This window comes from Tetrahymena thermophila (assembly GCF_000189635.1).
Source record: "Tetrahymena thermophila SB210 genomic scaffold scf_8254760, whole genome shotgun sequence".
NCBI classification, from domain to species: Eukaryota; Ciliophora; class Oligohymenophorea; order Hymenostomatida; family Tetrahymenidae; genus Tetrahymena; species Tetrahymena thermophila.
In genome coordinates, this window is record NW_002476519.1 from 100,623 (window position 1) to 119,820 (window position 19,198).

Consider the following 19,198-nt stretch of genomic DNA (forward strand, 5'->3'; position numbering starts at 1 on the left):
TCATTTTTTTTTAATAAAAATAAATTTTGATAAATTTTATTATTGAATGGAAATTTTTCATTCAAAATGTATGGGTCCCTGTTGTGACCCCCCCCCCCCACCCCCTTTTTTTTTTTTGTTCTTTCTTTCTTTCTTTCTTTCTTTCTTTGTTAATTTAGCTCATCATTTTATTTTAAACTTTTGCTTTTATTATTAATTAATCTTATTTTTTCATATTTTTTATTCATTTTTTCCTTCTCATTAGTTATTTAATGATATATTTTTTCTTCAATATTTAAAAAGTTATAATTAAATTGGTGCAATGAGTGTATTTGGCTTAGGTTCTGGTTTAGCAAATTGCATTAATCTCTCAAATTTGACACTTAATCTTCGGTAAAAACAGTTTATTTGTTTTGGATTGTGATATTTTTAATTATAAAAACTAATTAAAAACAATAAAACTCTTTTTTGTTTTTGTTTTTATTGTGCTTGATTTTTTTTGTTCTTTCTTTCTTTCTTTCTTTGTTAATTTAGCTCATCATTTTATTTTAAACTTTTGCTTTTATTATTAATTAATCTTATTATTTCATATTTTTTCTTCATTTTTCTTTCTAATTTACTATTTAATGATATATTTATTCTTCAATATTTAAAAAGTAAAAATTAAATTGGTGATGAAAGTGCATCAGTCTTAGGTTCTGGTTTAGCAAATTGCATTAATCTCTCAAATTTGAAACTTGATCTTTGGTAAAAACAGTTTATTTGTTTTGGATTGTGATATTTTTAATTATAAAAACTAATTAAAAACAATAAATTCTTTTTTGTTTTTGTTTTTATTGTGCTTACTTTTTTTTGTTCTTTCTTTCTTTATTTCTTTCTTTCTTTCTTTCTTTGTTAATTTAGCTCATCATTTTATTTTAAACTTTTGCTTTTATTATTAATTAATCTTATTATTTCATTTTTTTTCTTCATATTTTCCTTCTCATTAATTATTTAATGACATATTTTTTATTCAATATTTAAAAAGGTCTAATAAAATTGGTGATAAAGGTGCATCAGGCTTAGGTTCTGGTTTAGCAAATTGCATTAATCTCTCAAATTTGACACTTAATCTTAGGTAAAAACAGTTTATTTGTTTTGGATTGTGATATTTTTAATTATAAAAACTAATTAAAAACAATAAACTTTTTTTGTTTCTGTTTTTATTGTGCTTGCTTTTTTTTGTTCTTTCTTTCTTTCTTTATTAATTTAGCTCATCATTTTATTTTAAACTTTTGCTTTTATTATTAATTAATCTTATTATTTCATATTTTTTCTTCAATTTTCTTTCTAATTAACTATTTAATGATATATTTTTTCTTCAATATTTAAAAAGTTCTAATTAAATTGGTGATGAAGGTGCATCAGGTTTAGGTTCTGGTTTAGCAAATTGCATTAATCTCTCAAATTTGACACTTGATCTTAGGTAAAACCAGTTTATTTATTTTGGATTGTGATATTTTTAATTATAAAAACTAATTAAAAACAATAAACTCTTTTTTGTTTTTGTTTTTATTGTGCTTTCTTTTTTTTGTTCTTTCTTTCTTTGTTAATTTAGCTCATCATTTTATTTTAAACTTTTGCTTTTATTATTAATTAATCTTATTATTTCATATTTTTTCTTCATTTTTTCCTTCTCATTAGTTATTTAATGATATATTTTTTCTTCAATATTTAAAAAGTTATAATTAAATTGGTGCAATGGGTGCACCAGGCTTAGGTTCTGGTTTAGCAAATTGCATTAATCTCTCAAATTTGACACTTAATCTTCGGTAAAAACAGTTTATTTGTTTTGGATTGTGATATTTTTAATAATAAAAACTAATTAAAAACAATAAACTCTTTTTTGTTTTTGTTTTTATTGTGCTTTCTTTTTTTTGTTCTTTCTTTCTTTGTTAATTTAGCTCATCATTTTATTTTAAACTTTTGCTTTTATTATTAATTAATCTTATTATTTCATATTTTTTCTTTCTAATTTACTATTTAATGATATATTTATTCTTCAATATTTAAAAAGTAAAAATTAAATTGGTGATGAAGGTGCATCAGGCTTAGGTTCTGGTTTAGCAAATTGCATTAATCTCTCAAATTTGACACTTAATCTTTGGTAAAAACAGTTTATTTGTTTTGGATTGTGATATTTTTAATTATAAAAACTAATTAAAAACAATAAACTCTTTTTTGTTTTTGTTTTTATTGTGCTTGATTTTTTTTGTTCTTTCTTTCTTTCTTTCTTTCTTTCTTTCTTTGTTAATTTAGCTCATCATTTTATTTTAAACTTTTGCTTTTATTATTAATTAATCTTATTATTTCATATTTTTTCTTCATTTTTTCCTTCTCATTAGCTATTTAATGATATATTTTTTCTTCAATATTTAAAAAGTTCTAATTAAATTCGTGCAATGGGTGCATCTGGCTTAGGTTCTGGTTTAGCAAATTGCATTAATCTCTCAAATTTGACACTTGAACTTCTGTAAAAACAGTTTATTTGTTTTGGATTGTGATATTTTTAATTATAAAAACTAATTAAAAACAATAAACTCTTTTTTGTTTTTGTTTTTATTGTGCTTTCTTTTTTTTGTTCTTTCTTTCTTTGTTAATTTAGCTCATCATTTTATTTTAAACATTTGCTTTTATTATTAATTAATCTTATTATTTCATATTTTTTCTTCATTTTTTCCTTCTAATTTACTATTTAATGATATATTTTTTCTTCAATATTTAAAAAGTTCTAATTAAATTGGTGATACATACATACATACATACTCGCACATGGTGACATGCACTCGGGATAGGGGCCCTATATATAATTACTTATACATTATTATTATTATACGTATACCAATTTATTTATATATAATTGTGGGTAATATACTAGAAGGGAAGGGTCACCTACACCCTAATGGCATTTCTACTAATCTTCCATGATTTGACTACGCATTATGCTCGCTTCCCATTTGTATTCCAGATCTTCTGTTCAGAATGGGGCCTCCTCTTTACCTCCTATCAGATTTGGCCCTTCCCTCCTACCAAGGAGACCGCTGGTAACATTCACATTTTTACATGGAATTTTTCGAAATAAAGGGGGCGGTATAGGATTCGAACCCCCGATATCACTGCTAAGACCCTCCGACTCGCCCACTCGAGCCGCTTAGCCCTTCTTTAAATTGGTGATGAAGGTGCATCAGGTTTAGGTTCTGGTTTAGCAAATTGCATTAATCTCTCAAATTTGACACTTAATCTTCGGTAAAAACAGTTTATTTGTTTTGGATTGTGATATTTTTAATAATAAAAACTAATTAAAAACAATAAACTCTTTTTTGTTTTTGTTTTTATTGTGCTTTCTTTTTTTTGTTCTTTCTTTCTTTGTTAATTTAGCTCATCATTTTATTTTAAACATTTGCTTTTATTATTAATTAATCTTATTATTTCATATTTTTTCTTCATTTTTTCCTTCTAATTTACTATTTAATGGTATATTTTTTCTTCAATATTTAAAAAGTTATAATTAAATTGGTGATGAAGGTGCATCAGGCTTAGGTTCTGGTTTAGCAAATTGCATTAATCTCTCAAATTTGACACTTGATCTTTGGTAAAAACAGTTTATTTGTTTTGGATTGTGATATTTTTAATTATAAAAACTAATTAAAAACAATAAACTCTTTTTTGTTTTTGTTTTTATTGTGCTTTCTTTTTTTTGTTCTTTCTTTCTTTGTTAAATTAGCTCATAATTTTATTTTAAACTTTTGCTTTTATTATTAATTAATCTTATTATTTCATATTTTTTCTTCATTTTTCCTTCTCATTAGTTATTTAATGATATATTTTTTCTTCAATATTTAAAAAGCGATAATTAAATTGGTGATTAAGGTGCATCAGGCTTAGGTTCTGGTTTAGCAAATTGCATTAATCTCTCAAAATTGACACTTAATCTTCGGTAAAAACAGTTTATTTGTTTTGGATTATGATATTTTTAATTATAAAAAGTAATTAAAAACAATAAAGCTCTTTGAATTTATTTGATAGATTGTAATTAATTAATTTTTTTATCTTTTTTTACCACTAACGAAATTTTATTTATTAATTTAAGAAATATTTTTTAATTTAAAAGTGTATTCTATTTTGATATTTATTTAAAATTTACTCAAATTTATTTTTAAATTTTTAGCTTCTTGAATGAATTCAAAGTAATAAGAAAGTATCTTAAATCAAAAAGATTAGTTGTCTTTAAAAAATATATCTTGTGATAAACAAGTGATGAAAAAAGGATGAATAAATATTAAATGCTTGAATAATATTTTGTAAAGTTTTTTTTAACCTAAAAAATAAACAGATAGATTTATAGATTTTATTATTGATTTTATATTTTATAAATAACATTCATATTTTTGTAAGAAAATAAATTATTTATAAAAAATATAAAAATTAAAATTACTTAAATAATGATTCCATTCACTAGATTTTAGAATAGTATTTAGGTATAATAGAGAGAAAGCAAATACTTTTTAAACCTAGAAAAATGATAAAATTTTCTTTTTTATTTAGAATAGGAAACTTGTTAGAGAAAACATATTTTATTTTTTTAAACATATTTTAAAAAATTTATAAATATTTGTTTTTTTTTCTTTTCTAATTCCAATACTTAAATATCATAAATACTCATTATTTTTTTATCTAATTAAATTCTCTTCATTTTCTTGAATTTTTGAACCATTAAAATAGAAAATTTTACAAAATAAAAAGTATTTTTATATTATTTAAGAACAGTTAGTAATTAATAGAATTTTTTCAACATATGACTAATTAACCATTTACTATTTTTTTAAGTACACATTTTAAATATAAATTTTAAATAAAGAATGTTAAGCTAACTTTTTTGTGATATCTCTTACTAATAGCAAATTTATAAATTCATATAATTTAGTTGTTCTTTTTATCCACTTTTTCTTTATTAAATTTCAATTAATTGCTATTGTATTTTTGAAAAAAAAAATAAATAAATGATATAATAGATTAAATAATATAACAGATTAGAAGAAGTAATTATTTATTATTTTATCAATATATGTTAAATTTATTTTTATTAATTAAAAAGTTTTTAAACTCTTCTCTATCATCTCATTAGATTCTCGATATTGATCTCGCGTATATTTAATTTATAAATATTATTATTATTAATATTTTATTTATATTTAAATTACAATTTATTTATAATATTATTCTTCAAATAGAAATTATCACATATTTCCATTCATTTTATTTTAACAAATATATTTTTAGTTATTTTAACTTAATTTTTGCTTTAAATTTTTTAAATTCATTATATAGTTTCAAAATAAATCACTCAATTAACTCATATGATTATTAATTTTTAAATAGTATTTTTACCTTAAAATATTTTAAAATAAAAAACAAGTAGTTAGAAATTAAATTGATATTATATGATATTTTTATTTATTTTTTTTGTTTCTAACACTTTTAATTGATAAAAACAGTTTATTTGTTTTGGATTGCAATATTTTTACTTGTATTTAAAATATTATAACTCTTTTTAAATATTATTTCTCCAATATTTAAAAAGTGGAAATTTAAATGGTGATGAAGATGTATCATGCTTAAGTTTTGCTTTAACAAATTGCACTAATCTCTCTAATTTGGCACTTTATCTTGCGTAAAAATAATTTTTTTGTATTGGATTATGGTATTTTTAGTTATAAAAATGAATTTAAAATAATAAAAATTTTTCAATATTATTAGCCTTTATTTGATTTATTTTTTGTTTTCTTTTTTATTTTACTATATTTTTTTCTATTCTTTCTTAGTTTAAGTCATTTTTTTATTATCAAATTTTGCTTTTAATATTATTAATTTAATTTTTTATTATTTCTTCAAACTAACTAACTAATTAATTTTATATTTTTTCTTTATTATTTAAAAAGTTACAATTAAATTGGTGCAATTGGTGTTTCAAGCTTAGGTTCCGCTTTAGCAAATTGTTTTAATCTCTCTAATTTGGCACTTTATCTTGCGTAAAAAAATTTATTTGTTTTGGATTGTGAAATTTCTAGATATATAAATGAATTTAAAACATTAAAACTCTTTTAATATATTTTTTAGCTTTTTATTTGATTTATTTTTCTTTTTTTGTTTTTTATTGGGCTTGTATTTTTTTTTCTATGTTTCTTAGTTTAAGCCATATTTTTATTATCAACTTTTACTTTTATTATTAATTAATGCCTAATATTTGATGTTTTCATCATTTTTCCCTTCTAACTAATTTACTAATAAATAATATATTTTTCCTTCTATACTTAAAAAGTAAAAATTAAATTGGTACAATTGGTGTATAAGGCTTAGGTTCTGCTTTAGCAAATTGCATTAATCTCTCTAATTTGACACTTGATCTTACGTAAAAACAGTTTATTTGTTTTGGATTGTGAAATTTTTAGTTATAAAAATGAATTTAAAACAATAAAACTCTTTTAATATATTTATCAGCTTTTTATTAGATTTATTTTCCTTTTTTTATTTTACTTGTGTTTTTATCTATCTTTTTAGTTTAAGTTATTTTTTTATTATCAACTTTTGCTTTAATTATTATTAATTATTTTTTTTATATTTCATATTTTTACCTCATTTTCCCTTCTAAATAAGTAATAATATATTTTTTCTTCAATTTTTAAAAAAGTGGAAATTAAATTGGTAATGAAAGTGTATCATGCTTAGGTTCTGCTTTAACAAATTGCACTAATCTCTCTAATTTGGCACTTTATCTTCCGTAAAAACAGTTTATTTTTGGATTGTGATATTTTTAGCTATAAAAATCTATTTAAAATAATAAAAATATTTAATTTGTTTATTAGCTTTTTATTTTATTTATTTTTCTTTTTTTGTTTTTTATTTTACTTTTTTTTTTCTATCTTTCTTAGTTTAAATCATTTTTTTTATTTTTAATTTTTACTTTTATTATTATTAATTCACTTGTTATTATTTCATATTTTTTCTTCGTTTTCCCTTCAAATTAACTAACTAACTCATTAAATATTTTTTTCTTTAACATTTAAAAAGTTGCAGTTAAATTAATGATGAAGGTGCATCAGGCTTAGGTTCTGGTTTAGCAAATTGCACTAATCTCTCTAATTTGGCGCTTTATCTTGAGTAAAAATAGTTTATTTGTTTTGGATTGGAAATTTTTAGTTATAAAAATTAATTTAAAACAATAAAACTCTTTTAATTTGTTAATTAGCTTTTTTATTTATTTTTCTATTTTTTTTTATTCTATTCGTACTTCTTTTTTTTTTCAATATTTCTTAGCTCATTATTATTTGAATAGGGAAAATTAAATTGGTGCAATCGGTGCATTATGCTTAGGTTCTGCTTTAGCAAATTGTGCTAATCTCTCTAATTTGGCACTTAATCTTCGGTAAAAAAATTTTTTTTTTTTTATTGTGAAATTTTAAGTTATACAAATGAATTTAAAGCAATAAAACACTTTAATTTATTTATTTTTTTTCACTTGATTTATTTTTCTTTTATAATATACTTTTTTTTTCTACATTTTTTCCTTCTAAGTAAATCATTTAATAACTTTTTTCTTCAATATTTAAAAAGTTTCAATTAAATTGGTGATGAAGGTGCATCAAGCTTATGTTCTGATTTAGCAAACAGCACTAATCTCTCTAATTTGGAACTTTAACTTCAGTAAAAGCAGTTTATTTTTTTGGATTGTGATATTTTTAATTAAAAAAAATATTTAAAAGAATAAAAAACTCTTTAATTTGTTTATTAGCTTTTTACTTGATTTATTTTTATTTTTTATTGTACTCTTCTGTTTTTTTTCCTAAGTTTCTTAGTTTAAGTCATTTATTTATTTTTTTATTATTAACTTTTAATTTAATCATTATTTATTAATTCATATTTTTTCTTCATTTTTCCTACTAACTAACTAATTAACTATTATTTTTTCTTCAATATTCAGTCACAATTAAATTGGTACGATTGGAGCATCAGGCTTAGGTGCTGCATTAGCAAATTTAACTAGTCTTTCAAATTTGGCACTTTATCTTGTGTAAAAATAGTTAATTTGCTTTAGATTGCTAATTTTTTAGTCATAAAAATGAATTTAAAGCAAATAAACTCTTTTAATTTGTTTATTAGCTTGTTATTTAATTTATTTTTTTTTTACTTTACTTGTATTTTTATTATTTAATTTTTTTAGTTTAACTCAATTTTGTATTATCAAATTTAGTTTTTATTATTATTAGTTAATTAATTGCTTATTATTTCATTTTTTCCTTCTAACTAACTAACTAACTAACTAACTAATAATTATTTATTTTTTCTTCAATATTTAAAAAGTGGAAATTAAATTGGTGATGAAGGTATATAGGGCTTAGGTTTTGCTTTAGCAAATTGCGCTAATCTTTCAAATTTGACACTTTATCTTGAGTAAAAACAGTTTATTTGTTTTGGATTTGTGATATTTTTGTTTTACAAATTAATTTAAAACAATGAACTCTTTTAATTTATTTATGAGCCTTTTATTTTATTTTTCATTTTTTATTCTTATTTATTAATTTTAAATTTTATATTTTTTAGTAATTTATTTTAATTTATAATAGAAGTTTTAACTAAATAAATGAATTGAAAATATAAAGTAAATGTCTTAAATTAAAAAGATTAGTTGTCTTTAAAATAGATTTCCGTTTCTAATGGTGATAAACAAACAAGTGATTTAAAAGGATGAATAAAAATTAAATATTTGAATAATACAAAATAATATGTTTTATTAAATAATATTTTGTAATAAGAAAATTTAACCTAAAATATACATAGATTTATTATAATTTTTATATTTATAAATATTAGAGTAAAATGCCTTTTAGATTTACAATTAGCGAAATTTTATGTTTTGAGTTAATTAATTAATTATTAAAGTTTTTTCAAATATGACTAAATAAATAACTGGTCATCGCTAATTCCTACTATATATATTTTTAAGTATATGTTTTAAATAGAAATATTAAGTTTAAATAATGAATGTTAAATTAATTTTTCTGTGATAATATATCTCTTCATAAAACCAAATATATATATTAATTAATATTTGATAATTAATTGATTATTATATTTATTTGTTCTTTTTATCCATTTTTAATTAATTAATTAAATTTCATAAATTGCTTGCTATTCAATATTTTTGAAAAAAAAAATAAATGATATAATAGATTAAATAATATAAAAAATTAGAAGAAGTAATTATTAATTTTTTAATTAATATCATTTAAATTTATATAAATTAATAAAAAAAGTTTATAAGCTCTTCACTTTTATCTCATTAGGTTCTCGATATTGATCTCAAGTAATTTTATTAATTAATATTTTTTTTTATTATTAATATTTTTTATACATTTAAATTTCAATTTATTTAAATAAATCATTTTTATATAAGAAATTATCATCATTATTTATTTATTGATTTTTATTAAAACAACAGTTTTTTAGATATTTTAATTTAATTTTCATTTCAATTTTTAATTATTTATGATTCATTTTTTATTATTTGATATTTTTTCTTTATTTTTTGCTATTAAAACTTACACTTAATAAAAGCAGTTTATTAGTTTTGGATTGTAATATTTTTAATTATATTAGTTGATTTAAAACTAAAAGATCTTTTAGTTTATTTGATTTCTTTTTCTTTTTATTATGATTTCTCTTTTTTCATTCTTTGTTAATTTTATTAGTTAGTTATTAATTAATCTTATTATTTCATATTTTTTCTTCATTTTTTCCTTCTAATTAACTAGAGTTAAATGCCTATTTAATTTATAAAAGGCGAAATGTAATATATCTTAATAACATAATAAATAAAGCTAAATTAGCTTAAAACAGCCTTATTTTTGAGTTTTTAGAAAGCTTTAAATTCTCAAAATTTAAAATTTGAAATAATATATACCTTATATTCTTTTCACATATCATTTTTTTTTATAAAAATAAATTTTGATAAATTTTACAAAAGATTGATTTTAACCATGTCCAAAAAAAATGGAGGTTTTTCAAAAAATATAATTCACAATGAATTCCTTTGGGATGAAAAAATATTTAAAATTTTAATTTAATAAAATGTATTTTTTGTTCTTTCTTTCTTTATTTCTTTCTTTCTTTGTTAATTTAGCTCATCATTTTATTTTTAACTTTTGCTTTTATTATTAATTAATCTTATTATTTCATTTTTTTCTTCATTTTTTCTTCTAATTTACTATTTAATGATATATTTTTTCTTCAATATTTAAAAAGTGGAAATTAAATTGATGCAATGGGTGCATCAGGCTTAGGTTCTGGTTTAGCAAATTGCATTAATCTCTCAAATTTGACACTTGATCTTCTGTAAAAGCAGTTTATTTGTTTTGGATTGTCATATTTTTAATTATAAAAACTAATTAAAAACAATAAACCCTTTTTTGTTTTTGTTTTTATTGTGCTTGCTTTTTTTTTGTTCTTTCTTTCTTTGTTAATTTAGCTCATCATTTTATTTTTAAACTAATTCTTTTATTATTAATTAATCTTATTATTTCATATTTTTTCTTCATTTTTTCTTTCTAATTTACTATTTAATGATATATTTTTTCTTCAATATTTAAAAAGTTGCAATTAAATTGGTGATGAAGGTGCATCAGGCTTAGGTTCTGGTTTAGCAAATTGCATTAATCTCTCAAATTTGACACTTAATCTTGTGTAAAAACAGTTTATTTGTTTTGGATTGTCATATTTTTAATTATAAAAACTAATTAAAAACAATAAACCCTTTTTTGTTTTTGTTTTTATTATGTTTACTTTTTTTTGTTCTTTCTTTCTTTCTTTGTTAATTTAGCTCATCATTTTATTTTTAAACTTTTGCTTTTATTATTAATTAATCTTATTATTTCATATTTTTTCTTCATTTTTTCCTTCTCATTCATTAATTATTTAATGATATATTTTTTCTTCAATATTTAAAAAGTGGAAATTAAATTGGTGCAATGGGTGCATCAGGCTTAGGTTCTGGTTTAGCAAATTGCATTAATCTCTCAAATCTGACACTTGATCTTGTGTAAAAACAGTTTATTTGTTTTGGATTGTGATATTTTTAATTATAAAAACTAATTAAAAACAATAAACTCTATTTTGTTTTTATTTTTATTGTGCTTGCTTTTTTTTGTTCTTTCTTTCTTTCTTTCTTTGTTAATTTAGATCCTCACTTTATTTTAAACTTTTGCTTTTACTATTAATTAATCTTATTATTTCATATTTTTTCTTCATTTTTTCTTTCTAATTTACGATTTAATGATATATTTTTTCTTCAATATTTAAAAAGTAGCAATTAAATTGGTGCTATGGGTGCATCAGGCTTAGGCTCTGGTTTAGCAAATTGCATTAATCTCTCAAATTTGATACTTAATCTTGGGTAAAAACAGTTTATTTGTTTTGGATTGTCATATTTTTAATTATAAAAACTAATTAAAAACAATAAACTCATTTTTGTTTTTGTTTTTATTATGCTTACTTTTTTTTGTTCTTTCTTTCTTTCTTTTTTTCTTTGTTAATTTAGCTCATCATTTTATTTTAAACTTTTGCTTTTATTATTAATTAATCTTATTATTTCATATTTTTTATTCATTTTTTCCTTCTCATTAATTATTTAATGATATATTTTTTCTTCAATATTTAAAAAGTTCTAATTAAATTGGTGATGAAGGTACATCAGGCTTAGGCTCTGGTTTAGCAAATTGCATTAATCTCTCAAATTTGACACTTTATCTTTAGTAAAAACAGTTTATTTGTTTTAGATTGTGATATTTTTAATTATAAAAACTAATTAAAAACAATAAAACTCTTTTTTGTTTTTGTTTTTATTGTTCTTGCTTTTTTTTGTTCTTTCTTTCTTTGTTAATTTAGCTCATCATTTTATTTTTAAAATTTTGCTTTTATTATTAATTAATCTTATTATTTCATATTTTTCTTCATTTTTTCTTTCTAATTTACTATTTAATGATATATTCTTTCTTCAATATTTAAAAAGTTGCAATTAAATTGGTGATGAAGGTGCATCAGGCTTAGGTTCTGGTTTAGCAAATTGCATTAATCTCTCAAATTTGACACTTGATCTTGGGTAAAAACAGTTTATTTGTTTTGGATTGTGATATTTTTAATTATAAAAACTAATTAAAAACAATAAACTCTTTTTTGTTTCTGTTTTTATTGTGCTTGCTTTTTTTTGTTCTTTCTTTCTTTGTTAACTTAGCTCATCATTTTATTTTTAAACTTTTGCTTTTATTATTAATTAATCATATTATTTCATATTTTTCTTCATTTTTTCTTTCTAATTTACTATTTAATGATATATTTTTTCTTCAATATTTAAAAAGTGGAAATTAAATTTGTGATAAAGGTGCATCAGGCTTAGGTTCTAGTTTAGCAAATTGCATTAATCTCTCAAATTTGACACTTAATCTTCGGTAAAAACAGCTTATTTGTTTTGGATTGTGATATTTTTAATTATAAAAACTAATTAAAAACAATAAACTCTTTTTTGTTTTTGTTGTGCTTGCTTTTTTTTGTTCTTTCTTTCTTTGTTAATTTAGCTCATCATTTTATTTTTAAACTTTTGCTTTTATTATTAATTAATATTATTATTTCATATTTTTTCTTCATTTTTTCCTTCTAATTTACGATTTAATGATATATTTTTCTTCAATATTTAAAAAGTGAAAATTAAATTGGTTCAATGGGTGCATCAGGCTTAGGTTCTGGTTTAGCAAATTGCATTAATCTCTCAAATTTGACACTTTATCTTGAGTAAAAACAGTTTATTTGTTTTGGATTGTGATATTTTTAATTATAAAAACTAATTAAAAACAATAAACTCTTTTTTGTTTTTGTTTTTATTGTGTTTGCTTTTTTTTTGTTCTTTCTTTCTTTGTTAATTTAGCTCATCATTTTATTTTTAAACTTTTGCTTTTATTATTAATTAATCTTATTATTTCATATTTTTTCTTCATTTTTTCCTTCTAATTTACGATTTAATGATATATTTTTTCTTCAATATTTAAAAAGTTGCAATTAAATTGGTGATGAAGGTGCATCAGGCTTAGGTTCTGTTTTAGCAAATTGCATTAATCTCTCAAATTTGACACTTTATCTTGAGTAAAAACAGTTTATTTATTTTGGATTGTGATATTTTTAATTATAAAAACTAATTAAAAACAATAAACTCTTTTTTGTTTTTGTTTTTATTGTGCTTGCTTTTTTTTGTTCTTTCTTTCTTTCTTTGTTAATTTAGCTCATCATTTTATTTTTAAACTTTTGCTTTTATTATTAATTAATCTTATTATTTCATATTTTTTCTTCATTTTTTCCTTCTAATTTACTATTTAATGATATATTTTTTCTTCAATATTTAAAAAGTGGAAATTAAATTGGTTCAATGGGTGCATCAGGCTTAGGTTCTGGCTTAGCAAATTGTATTAATCTCTCAAATTTGAGACTTTATCTTGGGTAAAAACAGTTTATTTGTTTTAGATTGTTATATTTTTAATTATAAAAACTAATTAAAAACAATAAACTATTTTTTGTTTTTATTTTTATTGTGCTTGTTTTTTTTTTTATTTTAGCTCATCATTTTATTTTTAAACTTTTGCTTTTATTATTAATTAATCTTATTATTTCATATTTTTTCTTCATTTTTTCTTTCTAATTTACTATTTAATGATATATTTTTTCTTCAATATTTAAAAAGTTACAATTAAATTGGTTCAATGGGTGCATCAGGCTTAGGCTCTGGTTTAGCAAATTGCATTAATCTCTCAAATTTGACACTTGATCTTGAGTAAAAACAGTTTATTTGTTTTGGATTGTTATATTTTTAATTATAAAAACTAATTAAAAACAACAAAGCTCATTGAATTTATTTGATAGATTTTAATTAATTAATTTTTTTATCTTTTTTATACCACTAATTATATTTTATTTATTAATTTAAGAAATATTTTTTAATTTAAAAGTGTATTCTATTTTGATATTTATTTAAAATTTACACAAATTTATTTTTAAATTTTTAGATCCTTGAATGAATTCAATGTAATAAGCAAGTATCTTAAATCAAAAAGATTAGTTGTCTTTAAAAAATATATCTGGTGATAAACAAGTGATAAAAAAAGGATGAATAAATATTAAATGCTTGAATAATATTTTGTAAAACTTTTTTTAACCTAAAAAATAAACAAATAGATTTATAGATTTTATTATTGATTTTATATTTATAAATAACATTCATATTTTTGTAAGTGAATAAATTATTTATAAAAAATAAAAAAATTAAAATTACTTAAATAAATTAATTCCTCTAAAGCAACGCAATGATTTTTCCAAAAACGAACAAATAATTTGAAACTTTTAGTGTTTTATTATTTCTTAATAAATTAAATAAATGCTAAGCTTTTATACTTCAGTTATATTTTAATCTGAAATATTATCCATCAATAATATTTCTATCCTTTTTTTATTTATCATGATTAAATAGATACCATGATTTAAATAAAACCTCAAGGAGAAATCAAATTTTAATTTATATTTTAACTTTTGTGGTTACTTTTGAAGATTTTTTTTTTTAATTAATTTTTTTTCTTTTAATTTAGTTATTTACTATCAAATTTTGCTTTTATTATTATTAATTAATTAATTTCTTGTTATATCATATTATTTCTTCATTTTTTCTTTCAAACTAATTAATTAATTTTTTTTTCTTCAATATTTAAAAAGTGCAAATTAAATTAGTGATGAAGATGTATTATGCTTAGGTTCTGCTTTAACAAATTGCACTAATCTCTCTAATTTAGCACTTTATCTTTCGTAAAAACAGTTTATTTGTATTGGATTATTTATGATAATTTTAGTTATAAAAATGAATTCAAAATAAAAAATTTTTTAATTTTTTTCTTAGCTATTTATTTGATTTATATTTTCTTTTTCTTTTTCTTTTTTAAATGTGTTTTTTTTTTTCTATATTTCTTAGCTTAAGTCATTTTTTGTTATCAAATTTTGCTTTTATTATTATTAATTAATTTTTTATTATTTCATATATTTTCTTCATTTTTTCCTTCAAGCAAACTAAATAATTAATTAATTATATATATTTTTTTTATTATTTAAAAAGTTCTAATAAAATAGGTGCAATTGGTGCATCAGGCTTAGGTTCTGCATTAGCAAATTGCACTAATATCTCTAATTTGGCACTTTATCTTCAGTAAAAACAGTTTTTTTTGTTTTGGAACGTGAAATTTTTAGCTGTTAAATTGAATTTAAAACATTAAAACTCTTTTAATACATTTATTAGCTTTTTATTTGATTTATTTTTCCTTTTGTTTTTAATTGATTTTATGTTTTATTTTTATATCTCTTAATTTAAACTATTTTTTTATTATAAAATTTTGATTTTATTATTATTTGTTAATTAATTTCTTCCTATTTCATATTTTTTCTTTCTAACTATCTAATAAAATATTTTTTCTTCAATATTTAAAAAGTTTCAATTAAATTGGTGATGAAGGTATATAAGGTTTAGGTTTTGCTTTTAAAAATTGCATTAATCTCTCTAATTTGACTCTTTATCTTGTGTAAAAACAGTTTATTTGCATTGAATTATTATATTTTTATTTTTAAATATTAATTTAAAATAATAAAACCCTTTTAATATATTTATTAGCTTTTATTTGGTTTATTTTTCTTTTTATTTTTTATTATACTTATATTTTTTTCTATGTTTCTTAGTTTAAGTCATTTTTTTATTATCAATTATTATTATTCATGTCTTATATTTCATATTTTTTCTTCATTTTTCCCTTCTAACTAACTAACTAACTAACTAATTAATTATATATTTTTTTTTTCTTCAACATTTAAAAAGTTCCAATTAGATTGGTGCAATAGGTGCATCAGGCTTAGGTTTTGCTTTAGTAAAGTGCACTAATCTCTCTAATTTGACACTTGATCTTACGTAAAAATAGTTTATTTGTTTTGGATTATGAAATTTTTAGTTATAAAAATGAATTTAAAACAATAAAACTTTTTTAAAAAAATTTATTAACTTTTTATTTGATTTATTTTTCTTTTTTATTCTACTTTTACCTTCTTAAGGCCAATATAAAAGACGTAATCAGCATTTTTTTTATCTATCTTTCTTAGTTTAAGTTATTTTTTTATTATCAACTTTTATTAATTAGTTTCTTATTATTTCATATTTTTCCTTTCTAACTAACTAAGTAATGATATATTTTTTCTTCAATATTTTAATAGTGGAAATTAAATTGGCGATGAAGGTGCATCAAGCTTAAGTTCTGCTTTAGCAAATTGCACTAATCTCTCTAATTTGACACTTGATCTTGTGTAAAAATAGTTTATTTTTTTTGGATTGTGATATTTTTAGCTATAAAATGGATTTAAAACAATCAAACTCTTAAATTTGTTTATTAGCTTTTTATTTTATTTATTTATTTATTTTTCTTTTTTTTATTTTACTTGTGTTTTTTTCTATCTTTCACAGCTTAAATTATTTTTTTTTTTATTTTCAACTTTTGCTTTTATTATTATTAATTAATTCACTTCTTATTATTTAATATTTTTTCTCTGGCTTTCCCTTCTAACTAAGTAACTAACTAAATAACTAATTAATAATATATTATTTCTTCAACATTTAAAAAGTTGCAATTAAATTAATGATAGAATAGAATAGAAATACTCGCACATATAAATGCACTCAGAATAAATCTTAAATATATTAGTTTATAATTTTATATATTTTAAGTTATTTTTGTGTTGATTAAGTATATGAATAAACACATTTTATTTATTTATTATTATATATATATATATATTTTCTTCTTCTTTTTTGATGTCTATAGTGAACAGAAAATTTTTTTAATTTATAAGAAAAATACTTCTGCTTTAATCACATAGATGAATATTTTTCATTTATTTTACCTTTATTACTCAATGCCACAAAGAGATACTTTCAAATAAGTGGTTATTATTGATCGTGGCATTGCGTAGAGGTGCGGTCAAGCCACAATCCATCACATACACGTAAATTAATGATGAAGGTGCATAAGGCTTAGGTTCTGCTTTAGCAAATTGTGCTTATCTCTCTAATTTGGCACTTAATCTTAGGTAAAACAAATATATTTGTTTTGTATTAAGAAACTTTTATTTATTCAAATGAATTTAAAGCAATAAAACTCTTTAATTTGTTTATTAGCTCTTTATTTCGTTTATTTTTATTTTAATTGTGTTTTTTTTTCTATCTTTTTTAATTTAAGCAATTTTTTTATTATCAACTTTTACTTTTATTATTATTAATTAATTCACTTCTTTCTTATTATTTTATATGTTTTCTTAATTTTTTCCCTTCAAACTAATTAATTAATTTATATATTTGTTTATTGTTATTTAAATAGTGAAAATTAAATTGGCTCAATTGGTGCATCAGGCTTAGGTTCTGGTTTAGCAAATTGCACTAACCTCTCTAATTTAGCACTTCATCTTCGGTAAAAAAATTTTATTTGTTTTGTATTGTGAAATTTTTAGTAATACAAATGAATTTAAAGCTTTATTTCGTTTATTAGCTTTTTATTTTCCTTTTTCTTTTTTATTATCAGCTTTAGCTTTTATTATTCTTAATTAATTCATTTCTTATTATTCCATATTTTTTCTTCATTTTTTTCCTTCGAACTAATTTATTAATTATATATTTTTATTATTTAAATAGGGATAATTAAATTGGTGATAAAGGTGCATTAAACTTAGGTTCTGCTTTAAAAAATTGCACTAATCTCTCTAATTTGGAACTTTAACTTCAGTAAAAATTTATTTGTTTTGGATTGTGATATTTTTAGTTATAAAAATGAATTTTAAGCAATAAAACTCATTTAATTTGTTTATTAGCTTTTTATTTGATTTATATTTATTTTTTATTATACATGTTTTTTTATCTTAATTTCTTAGTTTACTCATTTATTTATTATCTACTTTTACTTTAATCTTTATTAATTAATTTCTTAATATTTGATATTTTTTCTTCATTTTTCCTAAATTAGCTATATATTTTTTCTTCAATATTTAAAAAGTAAGAATTAAATTGGTGATGAAGGTATATCAGGCTTAGGTTCTGCATTAGTAAATTACACTAATCTCTCTATTTTGGGACTTTATCTTGTGTAAAAACAGTTTATTTGTTTTGGATAGCTATATTTTTAGTTATAAAAATGAATTTATATCAAAAAACTCTTTTAATTTTTTTAATAGCTTTTTATTTGGTTTATTTTTTTTATTAAATTTGTATTTTTTTTTCTCCATCTAACTCAATTTTTTATTATCAAATTTAGCTTTTTTATTATTAATTAATTTCTTATTATTTCATATTTTTGCTTCATTTTTTGCTTCTAACTAAATATTTATATATTTTTTCTTCAATATTTAAAAAGTAGCAATTAAAATGGTGATGAAGGTATATAAGGCTTAGGTTTTGCTTTAGCAAAGTGCACTAATCTTTAAAATTTGACACTTTATCTTGCGTAAAAACTATTTATTTGATTTAGATTTGTGATATTTTTTGTTATTAAATTGAATTTAAGACAATTAAATTCTTTTAATTTATTTATTAGCTTTTATTTTATTTATTTTCTTTTTCTTTTTTATTCTGCTAATATTTTTTTATTTGTTAATTTTAATATAATCTTTAATTAAAAAATTATATAATAGAAATGAAAACTAAATAAACAAATAGAAAGTAATAAGTAAATGTATTAAATTAAAAAGATTAGTTTTCTTTAAAATAGATTTCCGTTTCTAATGGTGATAAACAAGTGGTTAAAAAATGATGAACAAATATTAAATTTTAGAATAAAAATAAATAATATCTTTTATTATATAATGTTTTGTAATAAGATATACATAAAATATAGATATTTATATGGATTTATTATAATTTTTATATTTATAAATATCATATTTATTTTAAATAAATAGCCTATTAAATAAATTTAAATATATTGTGGTTTCATTTAATTAGGAAACCAACTTGCTCTTTCTTTATTTAGAGTTTTGAAAAAATATTTTAATTAAAAAATAGGAAATTATTTTAGCTAAA

At 19.5% G+C, this 19,198-nt stretch overlaps 1 protein-coding gene across 1 annotated transcript; it reads left to right on the top strand. All coding sequences in view use genetic code 6, as the record gives it.

The window, feature by feature from the left end:
* Positions 1-301: 301 nt before the first annotated feature.
* Positions 302-18,929, top strand: TTHERM_01018480 (hypothetical protein; the record flags this gene model as incomplete). Its single annotated transcript, XM_001010295.3, has 41 exons — positions 302-372; positions 637-726; positions 1,007-1,096; positions 1,355-1,444; positions 1,701-1,790; positions 2,036-2,125; positions 2,402-2,491; positions 3,115-3,264; positions 3,521-3,610; positions 3,866-3,955; positions 5,600-5,689; positions 5,958-6,047; positions 6,338-6,427; positions 6,707-6,796; positions 7,087-7,176; positions 7,352-7,441; positions 7,630-7,719; positions 7,997-8,086; positions 8,377-8,466; positions 10,318-10,407; positions 10,666-10,755; positions 11,021-11,110; positions 11,375-11,464; positions 11,733-11,822; positions 12,080-12,169; positions 12,426-12,515; positions 12,766-12,855; positions 13,114-13,203; positions 13,465-13,554; positions 13,796-13,885; positions 14,818-14,907; positions 15,212-15,301; positions 15,582-15,671; positions 15,962-16,051; positions 16,351-16,440; positions 17,508-17,597; positions 17,819-17,908; positions 18,177-18,266; positions 18,534-18,623; positions 18,811-18,838; positions 18,888-18,929. 41 exons carry the CDS (start codon positions 302-304, stop codon positions 18,927-18,929), a joined length of 3,621 nt encoding a protein of 1,206 aa, XP_001010295.3.
* Between the last annotated feature and the right edge of the window lie 269 nt (positions 18,930-19,198).